This window comes from Myotis brandtii, unplaced genomic scaffold (genome assembly GCF_000412655.1).
Source record: "Myotis brandtii unplaced genomic scaffold, ASM41265v1 scaffold28, whole genome shotgun sequence".
In the NCBI taxonomy this organism is placed as follows: Eukaryota; Metazoa; Chordata; class Mammalia; order Chiroptera; family Vespertilionidae; genus Myotis; species Myotis brandtii.
In genome coordinates, this window is record NW_005360676.1 from 3,078,577 (window position 1) to 3,090,301 (window position 11,725).

An 11,725-nucleotide genomic window follows, 5' to 3' on the forward strand; every position below is an offset into this window, starting at 1 on the left:
AAAGGACTTTATATATATTTAAATAATAATAATATATTATTATTATCATTATTATGGTCATTATTATTATGTGTAATACCTGCAAATGGATGAAATGACTTAGTAACTTAATTGTCCTGATGGTGGTGGTTCACAGCAGCAGGACACACACACACACACACACACACACACACACTCATGCATCACTGATACTCTGTACTTCATAATTGCCATCTTTTGTCAAAATTTAGAAATTAAAATTAGTTTATTTTTGTTGCATAACAGAGCATACCAAATAGACCAGAATTTCAACGTCTTTGATTTTTTTTGGTAATGTGCCTAATTAAAAATAACTAGGCTCTCCAATGCATAATTACAGGAACACCTAATACACTGTATTTCCAGCCAATTTTATTTCAAACATAAATATGCACCAGAAGTATGAATGATCGACATATTACTCCCTGCAGTATCTGCACTGTTTCTGAATCAAAGCTCTTTCTTCAGCTTAGTATTTTCACTACATTTTCCTTGCTGTGCAATCATTTCTCAGTTGGACAATTAATAAGTGCTTTTTCTCCACAGCCCGCAGTGTATAACCCCTCTTACCCTGCATTTTAGCATGCATTATATACCTTCTTCACTTTGACTGGTTTTGGCAGTGACCCACAATCTAAATCTCTTTCTCCATTTGATATAAATGAAACTATAATTATCTAGGGGTAATTTCAAATTACTACTTCATTCCACTAGCAACTGATGAAGATTAGTGGTCTTGCCTTGCATCTGAGTAAGTCAGCAACATAATCACAAGAGAAGTCAGCAGGCAACATTTGATTCATGTGAACTCAATTGCTTCTTTCAAACACATTCACTTCAATAAAAAGCAGAAACTTCCAAAATGGGTTTTTGCTAACCATTTTGTACTCAAAAAAATTTCCATATGACTCTTAAGGGGAAAGAATAGCATGGATTTCACCAGAAATAATAATAAATCACAAGTAGGAAAACATACTTGTATAAATGGATTTAATACATTATTAGTTTCTGATAATAAAGAATATTTCAAAGAAATAAATTTGTATACTTAAAAGCAATTCATTATAGAAAATTCAGGCATAAAAGTAAGCCTTAGAAAAATAAATGAACTCTATATAGTATTTTAAGTTAATACAATAGAAACCAGAGTATTTTGTTACCTCATTAAAGCCAGATTATTAGGGAAAATGTAGTCAATTTCTCTTAAAGGAAATTAAGTGAGTGGGTATGAAGATGATAGATCACTGACTTGCTAAATGGGCTAAGACTCCAGAAGTCCTTTTTAGCTGTCTTCTGAGTTTAAGCCATGTGTCAGTGAGCTACCCAGTAGTCTCAATCCTGAAGGGCTAGTCTCTAAAAGCCTTTGGGTCAACTCCATCATGCCCTGCACATATATAAGGTCACATGATCCTGATCTGATAGCAACTACCAGATCACCTCCTAGTATAAACTTGGTAAAAATTAACACATGAAAGTCATTAGAATAGATTTATTCAGCTTCTTATTATATCTTTAATTAAATCCTAAAAGAGGTAAAACTAAGAAGATATCTCACTTTTCTACCCTCACTGTGACCAAGGTACATTATCTCCATTCTATAATATTGAACATTTTATCTAAGGGGCAAAAGAATACAGAACTATAGCAAAATATGATTGCTGAGATATACCCAAAACGTTCCTATTTGATGTAATAATTAACCATTTTCCAAATGCATTTATCTTCCTATTACTATAAGATGCAGAAATAAACTCAAAGACATTTGGGGAATTCTATGTATTATATCAACTGTAACACCAAAGTATGTTCCTTTACCCATCTGAGTATCTAGTTTCACATTTATATAAATAAAAATGGTTTTTCATTACTTATTCCATGTGAAAATTTTTAAAAAGACCTATGTTATGGTATTAAGTAATCCGAGGGCAAAATTTTATCTAGGAAACCAAAATCTATGCTCTAATACTCACATTGCCTTTGTCTTATTGAGGACTTTGAAAACTTAGTGACAACAAAAAAAGACAAAACAACAAAAAAATTGGGATTCTGCAGTTCAACAAGTTGAGTTCTCAGCTAAATTCTAACCTGAATATTCTCATAGTCCATACAGATAACTGTTTGATGTTAATCTTACATTATAAAAAAGAAACTGAGTTATTAAATATAAATGTATAATAAGGCTACCTTATCAACATATTTCAGTATATGATGTTTTGAGTTCTACAAAAATCACTAAAATGGCCTCTATAATAGTTAATATATCACAGGCCAATCACATATGATTTAATACCTATAACTTGAAAATATGGCCTGAAAATCTTAGGACTAAGAAAGGATGAATTTAAAATACATCAATTTTGTAAACAAGGATATTTTCAACTGATAAATACAAAGATAAATAAATCAATTTTAAACCACAGTATTCTTTTATGCTTTGCACATTCTATTTCCTCACTTTGAATTTGTTGTCCCTACCACTTGCCTTTTGATTTCTTTCTCATTCCTTAAATAACATCACCTCTGTCATTGAGGAAGATGTAGTCTGATGGGGGTGGGGAGAATCATTAATCAAATAATAACTTCACAAATAGGTGCAAAATTATAACTCTAAGAGGTTCTTTGAAGGAATAATTATGTGAGTAAATAAGAGGCCTGACTTAGTCTTGAAGGGTCAGAGACAGCCTTCCTGAGGAAGAGGAGTTGGACCACAGAGCTGAAGGATTAGTATGAGTTAACCCGGCATTAAGGAGGTAAAAAAAATGTTTAAGGGAAGGTAACAAAATCACAGAAGAATTAGTGAAAATGAGCAAATTGCCTTTGAGAAACTGGAAGGAAGTCAGTGTGGCTAGTGCATAGTGGATGGGAGAAAGCATAGTTTAAGATGTGTCCAGAGAGATAATAGGGTCAAAACCATGCAGGATCTTAAGCTACTGTAAAAACTTTGTCTTAAAGAAAACTACTGAAGTATTTCAAGTGTAGGTGTTGGGGTTAGGTGGGGCCTGAGGGCAGGTGTGTGAAACAACCAGATTTGCATTCACATGGCTAAAATCAAAACCATATACAAAGTCATTCATTAAATTTGATAATAAAGTTCTAACCAGATATGTTTATAGATTGGAGGGAAAGAAAACAGAGAGATATAAATGATTTTACAAGATAAGTCGGGTTGCCATTTCTATAACTATTTTGTGATAGATTAGAATTGGGTAGTGAGTAGAAAGGAGATGTTAAGAATGATTCTTAGAATTCTGGCCTGTCAAATATATTTCTAAAACACTTAGATCTTCACTTAACAGTTTGGGGATAGCAGTATAAGATCATAGAATGGGTAAGAGCAGTGATTGAGAACTGAAATGCACAAGAATGTTTAAAACATGCAATACCTGACTATTTAGTCAGGGGCACTGGCTTTTTATCCCTTAAATTTTCAAATGAAAACTGACAGCTAACACAACAATAGCCATCTGATGTGAATGAACCAAAAGTATATCCATTTTTTGTTAGATTGGCAAATATATGTGTGTGTGTGCGTGTGCGCGTGTGCGTGCGCAGCAGAACTTTAGTAATTAGTTTATGTATGCCATGAGATGAAAAAGGTTGAAAATCTCTGGTTTAGCTTTATGGTGGAATTTTATAAGACACTATGCACATACATTTACTTGCATGTGTATCCTATCTAATAAAGAGGGAATATGCAAATTGACCATCACACCGTCACAAAGATGGCTGCGCCTACAGCTCGGAGGCAGGGTTTCCGTAACACAAGATGGCTGCACCCAAATCTATGCCGAATTCCCATAACGAGCCTTAACAAGCAATCAGCAGGGACCTGAGGCTGTGTGGCACTGGGCCAAGGCAGAGATCCTGAGGCTGCGCCTCCCCGCTCAGTGGGGCTTAACAGGGGACCTGAGGCTGCACCACCCGCCTGGTGGGGCTTGACAGGGGACCAGAGGCTGTGCACCCCACCCAGGGGGCTTGACAAGGGGAGGGCCGGCCAGGACTGGATCTAGCCCAGTGAGGGTGGGGCCGGCGCAGTCTGGGTCTCACGCTATTTTGAGGTGCCGCAGGTGGGCAGGGACTTGACTCTGGGTCCCGCAACACGCACCAGACTCTGACGAGAGGAAGATTTTCATATACATTTTACTAATTTTCTTTCATCTCTGACACTTCTATTATAGAGAAAGGGCAAATAGCAATATTAAAATATTTCCTCTAATTAATCCCCTTTTAATGTGCATGAATTTCATGCATTGGACCACTAGTATAGATATAGGGAATAGCTGTGATGCCTTAATTCTCTAAAGCAAACCTTCAACACTTATTCATTCAGTGAGATGTTATTTATAGAATAAACATTTGGACTTCCTCCTAATGTGGCCAAATATTATTTGTACTTTGGAAAACACCAAGAGGCACTATTCATACAGACTCATTACATTCTATACAACAGCCTTCATGATCCTACAGCTTTGTTCCTACTACCAGGGTGGAGTAATAAACACATTGAGACAGAGTCCACTTTAGTGACCTTTTCTAAGTGTAGACTCTACTGCTTACCCATTGTATCTCAATTAAGTCTCTTTTCAATTATTAAGGGAAGAGTGTGAGAAGAGAAAAGCATGCATCTAATGCCTGCACTAAGATACATGCCATCAGGACACTACTTCCCCAAGATATTTTCATCATAAAGGTATTATTTTAATCCCAGCAGTAATAAAAATGTATCCTCTAAAAATGCAGAGGTCTTTTATACAATCTGAAGGAAGATAAAGGTCATTGTGCTCTGAACTAAAGTGACCACATATTCTTCAAAATTACATAAACAACTAATCAAATAGAGCATGTTGCTTTATAATACTAGCAAACACTTTTTTTAGAAATAAGATTATATTATAAATATTTTAGAGAAAGTATTGTAAATATTTTAGAGAAAGGAATTAAATATATTCAATGGGTTATATTTGTTTCCACAATTACATATATCCTCACCTTACACTGAGGAGGCTACTAAAAAAAGTTAAGGTAAAGCTAGTTAGAACTTTCCTTTAAATCCAATCCTGAATAAAAAATAATTCATTTCCCTGACAATCTTAAAAGCATACAGAAACATAATTTTGATTTAATAAAACTTTGTGTTTATATGTGTGCATGCATGTGTGCATGCATGTGTGTGTGTGTGTGTGTGTGTGTGTGTGTCTATAATTGTAGATTACATGACAAAACAACAACCACACACTTAAATACAGGAGACACAATACATATGAGCTGATGCTGAAAAAGGAAATTTAAAAATGGTGCAATATATTTCTAGAGAGAAATAATTAAGCAGCATCACTATGATTTATAGATAACTTCCCTAGTTTTGTTTCCCTGGATTTATAATCAATCTACGTTCAGGCCTGAACAAACGTGAACAAGCCTGATTCATGTTATATATTGGATTTAGAAAAAAAAAATGCACCTGAAGCTACCAAGTGGAACTAGGGTGACTTCTCAATATTTGGTTTTCTCCTTAATACACATTCACTCTCATTACCTACTTAATACATGCATATCATGATGAAAGCAAGTGCAGGTTCATAAGGAAGAATAATTTTTTTAAGAAAAAAAAAATCTTCCTTCTAAGCTGTTCTTCACTTTCACATAAAGTACTAATCTCTTCCAAAAAGCTATTGATAAAAATCCAAATTTAAAAGGGCAACTCACTACATTGTGGGCACAATGAGAGTATTTTCAAATGAAGAGGGAAGAATGTATGATCAAGTTTCGACTTAAAATAAAATTTTAAAAAAGAATCTCCAAGTGCAAATTGCTTTGAAATAACCTGAAAATTGCTTTGTATTAGCTCTATCTCCAAGCAGTTGTTTTCTTGGCTCTACTTCCTATGCATCTAAAAATGACCTGTAAATATTTAAACACAAACATGCAATAGCAATTATATGTAAACAATACAGTAAACTAAGCCCTGCCATTTACAGAGATTTCCCTATGGAGTTCATATGGCTGAACTTATTACTGAAGAATTTTTAAAAGTATGCCCAAACAAGTCTCATCTAAGATTTGCATTTGAATTTTACAAAGCAAGTAAAATTACCACTTCCTCTTCATGGAGAGAAAATAACAGTAGAGTAGCAGATAATAATCAGACAAATAAAGTTATATACAAAGAGATAATTCCTTGATTTGAGTTGCTCAAAAATAAAACTTCTGAAACTTCTGAAAGCAAAATGAATATGAAATATTACACAGCATGTAAGACACTTTCTGAGTATTAACTATGTATAGCCAATAAAATAGAACATTAAATCTTTCATCGTTGCCAGCAATTTTAAAATCCCGAGAAGAGAGATATCAAACTGAAAAGAAATAATCTCCATAAATTAGCAAAGTAAAAGGTCACCTGCTCATAATCATTGGAGGAAATACATATACATGATCCACCTGAAGCAGACAGCACCTGCGGATGCACAGGCAAGCCCTTACCTTCACAGGTGCCATTTTTCTCTTCATATCCTGCCTTGCACATGCATTTCCCGATGGGCACCAGCCACTCCCCTTCAGCGCTGCAATGCATTTTGGGTGGTTCCTCTGTCACCGAATGGTTGACACAAGAGCCCGATACTTCCAGCAATTGAGAAGAATCAGCTCCAGTGATGGTGTCAGGGAAGACAGCCAAGTGTCGTACCACAGAAGGACATTTCTTATAGTACACGCGCACAGAAACCAGAGCGATGCAAGCACCCAGGTCTTGAAAGGCAAGATAAAATCCCGTTTTGCTTAGAGGTCCGACATCTCTAACCTCCGTATTCAGTTTCATGACACGGTCCCCGAGATCAAGTTCTGTGAAGCTTTCATCGGCGGCAATGGTATCGATTTTGATGTATTGGTTTTCCTTGACATTTCTCCCGTTCTCATCATCGGACTCAAAGTAATACATGTTGAACGTTTCCTTACAGGTGCCCAGTCCTCCGGGAAGGCTGTTGCAGTCCCGCAGAGTAAACTTAAGTTCTATGAAGATTCTGGAAGCACCTTCGTTAGAGATCCAACTGGTCAGAAGCCAGTTATTCTGATTCTGTTCCATAACTTTGCATACTTGGTATGTGTGGATAGGGGCATAATTTTCATCAACTTCACCAATCTCTTCCCACTGTATAATATAAAATAGAAAAACATGTTTAAAAATTAGACAATAACCAGAAAAAATAGTCAAAATTAATTCAGATGTGCAAATTCCTGTATACTTGATGTATAGTATTGAGAGGAGGAGCTATAGAGCAAGGATAAAAAATACTGTTGCCTTTATAAAATTAACTAAAATAGTAATTTATGATCTCCAGTGTAACTCATAGGTGAACACATGAATAATATTACCCAGAAAACAACAACAACATGTATTTCAGTGTAAAAAGAAAAGATAGTTGAATGTGTTTGCAGTTAACAACAAGAAACAGTGAAAGAAAAAGATGTATATTTGGAAGAAAATATATAGATTAAGAGGTACATAAAGTCTTAGAGTTAAAAGAAACAATATCATTTGAAAGACACTAATGAGAAAATAGTAGTAAATGAGGAAAAGAAGAAAGGAAATGTGACATGTAAAATCACACTTACGTAATTCTGGCATGTGACAAATAACACATGAATGTAATAAAACTTGGAAAAAAGTCATTAGTTTACAGTTAATAATGTATCTTTATTTCTTTGAACCAATCTGTGTTGGACTTTTTTACAAATTGGATAACTAAATGTTTATTCATAAATTTATCCACTAATATAAACCTAGAGACATATAATATAGAGGTAAAATTACAGATTAGTAATATGCAGAGCCTTGTCATCTCAAATACTGATGTGCCTTTATATCCTGGGAATGCATTAATTCTTTTTTATATCCACTAATATAAACCTAGAGACATGTAATATAGAGGTAAAAATTACAGATCAGTAATATGCAGAGCGTTGTCATCTCAAATACTGTTGTGCCTTTATATCCTGGGAATGCATTAATTCTTTTTTACCAATGCATCATTTTATGCATGACCTTAAGAGTTCTAAGTATATACAGAATGTAGAAAAATTAAGTATAATTTATATAGCTTCAAAAAATATTATTTGGTCAAAGAAGAGATCTAAACCAATCTCTTTCCTAGTAAAATACTACCATTTTGAGAATCTCAATGCATCATACCCTGTCTGAACAATATAGAAGCACTTGTTTTTTACATAATTGTGTTACTATAATTTAAGAAATTTCTTAAACCTGTGAAAAATCTGTGTAGACAAAACTATATGTAATTTTTAACTCTTTAAAATTGGCCGTGAAACACACAGAGCAATCCTATATAATAAATGCCTAATATGCTAAGTGTCTTTTCTTCATAATTGTGTTACTGTAATTTAAGAAATTTCTTAAACCTGTGAAAAATCTGTATAGACAAAACTATATGTAATTTTTTACTTTAAAATTGGCCATGAAACACACAGAGCAATCCTATATAATAAATGCCTAATATGCTAAGTGTTCGGTCGGCCGTTCAACCAATCAAAGTGTAATATGGTAATGATAGGCAGTCGACCGGTTGACCAGTTGCTGTGATGTGCACTGACCACCAGAGGGAAGACGCTCCGACCAGTAGGTGAGCTTGCTGCTGGGATCTGGTCGATCGGGACTGAGCAAGATGGGCTGGACACACCCTGGAGCCCTCCTGAGGTCCCACTCCGGCTGGCCAACCTTGACCAGTTGCTGTGATGTGCACTGACCACCAGGGGGAAGATGCTCTGACCAGTGGGTGAGCTTGCTGCTGGGATCTGGTTGATCCGGACTGAGCAAGATGGGCTGGACACACCCTGGAGCCGTCCTGAGGTCCCACCCCGGCTGGCCAACCTCCCATGTCCCTCCCCAGCCCTGATCATGCACCGGTGCGGTGGGGTCCCTCAGCCTGGCCTGCGCCCTCTTGCAATCTCAGAATGTGATTTCAGATATCGAGATAAACTTGATAGGACCTCATTTCTTGAGACACAAAATTAAGTAAAGCATTATTTCTAGGTTCTATTCAACTGAAAAAATGTGACAAATGTGGAATCCCAGTAGAATGTGATTTCAGATATCAATAGAGAAAACTTGATAGGACCTCATTTCTTCAGACACAAAATTAAATAAAGCATTATTTCTAGGTTTTATTCAACTGAAAAAATGTGACAAATGTGGAATCCCAGGGTTGCCCATAAATCATCTAATTCTGATGGCCCCTCTCAAAATTCTAACTGCCATTAGACAGACAAAGTAAAATGTGCTAATGAGGAAAACTTCTTAGCTCCTTAAATTCACAAGAGAGAGACATCAAGATTTTATCTCTAACAGCCTTCACATTATGGTGTTATGGGAAGCCTTAGTTCTTTCATTTCATCTCACTTGTCCTCTCTCAGAATGTATTTAAACTGCTACTTAGCGTTTGAATTTCTAACTCAGCCTTCTATTTCAGCACTCTGTCATTAATCTACTTACATTTTTTTTCCTGATGCAATCCAGGGATCAATCTCTTTATTATACTTATTAATCATGAATGTCATGATTAATATTTTAAGAAAAAGGGCACCTCAACTAACCAAATGAAAACAATAAAAATAATCAACTTACTGTAATACGATTAATTAAAAGATATTCTTTGAATTAGTAAAATGGAAAATAGCACTGAAATGTTCTCAGAAAAAAAGAATATAAAAATGCTACATAATCTTTGTTTTATATTTCAATTTATAATAGTCTTCTGATACAAAACACAGAATATTTCAAATCCTTGGCTTTAATTCATGTATAGAAGTCCTATTTCTGCAACATATATTCCAATAAGACCCTGCTAGCAAGTAAAAGGAAATGGATAAGTAAAAGGAATTGAAATAGCAGCTTCTTCCAAAGTTATAAAGCAAGCATTTCACAGTCTTTGCCTGTACAAAGTCAAAGGTACCACAAATATTATTAAAAATGCAAGCCAAGAAGCACTTGACAAGACAGTTTAATACTTACTGTTTGGGGTGATAATTTCAAAGTCTGTGCATAAGTATCTGCTTCTCTGAATATTCTCAATTAAGAAGAGAAAAACTGCAATTTTCTTTGATGTTAAAATTTATTATGGTGGTATTTTATTTATTTTTCTTTTCAAATGTCCAAAATATAAATGAAGGCTCAAATTTTCTATTTCTAATGACTGAATAGAAAGACTTTAATTTAAATAATTATGGCCATAAGCCATTCAAAGAATCAAACACGTAATATATACACATTTCCCGTAAATATCTTCTCCTATTTAGATAAATATGCTAAAAAATGGACAAATATATTTAATTTATTTTAAACTGGCTGAAATAAAACTTTGAGCTCTCCCAAGATTTCCCCCCCTTTTAATACAAAGAGGATTTCCTGTCCTCATCAGCAAAATCTTACCTATGAAAATGAAATGAGAGGATGTAGAGAAAGCAACAGTCGTTAAGAACTTAACAACCTGGCAGGTATATTCTTAGACACTTTTGCAAATGTTATATAGAGGAGATTACTGTAACATAATGAAGGGCCCTGATAGAAAACACAATATTTTCTGCTCAATTGTGTTGGATTTCTTATAATCCATGGTTTAATAAAAGTACTTGCTAATCCTTTGATTACTACAAATGAGGTGCCTGGGCAATTTGAAAGTGTGGTCACTGAATGCAATATGGAGACTGCGGCTCTGTTCTTCCGATCCAGCTACTCCTCAAGGCCCAGCCCCTGAGCCCAGGCTCCTGTGTTTGTTTCCTCTAGTTACACAGACAGCTTGGGCCGGCTTGATTTCTCTCCCAGAGGCCTGGCTTTGCTTCTTTTCCCACTAGAAACTGAAGAGTCCAAGTCATTTGCATTCTAATCCTGTGCCTGGCCAGGCATCACAAGTCAGCCACATTCATCAGACAAGTGGAAGAGAGAAAGGACTTATTTTTATATCCATATGTGCATCATGGAGTTACCAACTTTTGCTAAGTCATTAAGAACTATTTTCTCCCTGCCTGCCTCTCATTGCTCTATTAGGTTTCCAGCCCCAAGCTCCTATTGTCTCTTAGCCTCTTAGTATCATCCTCATTTCCAATCCTCTAGCCTATACATCACTTCCTTTTGCCTTCAAAGCTTAAAAAACACAGATTCAAGAAACAGCCCTTATATTATACCCCCGCCCCCAATACAGATAAGGAACCGTCAAATGAACAGAATTGATTTCGACCTTTCAAATGATCAGGGGTGCCTAGCATCTAGTTCTGTTTTCATTATTGTGTTTCTGTGTACTTTGTTTTTTTAACCACAGATTATTATATTAAGGTTAAATACAGAGGTAAGAAACTTTGTAAAAGCCTGAACAGAAACACTTGATTACTCTTAAACAGAGGAAAGATCATCAGCCTAAAGCCCCAGTTTTAGTCCCAGCTCATCTATCATCTAGAATTCAGTGGTTCTCAACCTTCATAATGCTGCGACTCTTTAATACAGTTCTTCATGTTGTGGTGACCCACAACCATAAAATTATTTTCGTTGCTACTTCATAACTGTAATTTTGCTACTGTTATGAATCATCATGTAAATATCTGATATGCAGGATGTATTTTCATTGTTACAAATTGAACATAATTAAAGCATAGTGATTAATCACAAAAACAATATGTAATTATAGATGTGTTTTCCGATGGT

At 35.3% G+C, this 11,725-nt stretch overlaps 1 protein-coding gene and 1 long non-coding RNA gene across 7 annotated transcripts in view; one reads left to right on the forward strand and one right to left on the reverse strand.

The window, feature by feature from the left end:
- EPHA5 (EPH receptor A5) overlaps window positions 1–11,725 on the reverse strand; it is a 305,704-nt gene that overhangs the window by 256,714 nt on the left and 37,265 nt on the right. For all 6 annotated transcript variants that reach the window (XM_014541800.1, XM_014541799.1, XM_014541798.1 and 3 more), the window contains exon 2: window positions 6,502–7,165. In XM_014541800.1, coding sequence (XP_014397286.1) covers window positions 6,502–7,165 — 664 coding nt within the window. The remainder of the gene's footprint in view (window positions 1–6,501; window positions 7,166–11,725) is intronic.
- Window positions 5,493–11,725, forward strand: part of LOC106726544 — a 15,729-nt gene continuing 9,496 nt past the window's right edge. Inside the window, exons 1-2 of the long non-coding RNA XR_001362611.1 lie at window positions 5,493–5,503; window positions 9,837–9,838. This is a non-coding gene — a long non-coding RNA (uncharacterized LOC106726544). The remainder of the gene's footprint in view (window positions 5,504–9,836; window positions 9,839–11,725) is intronic.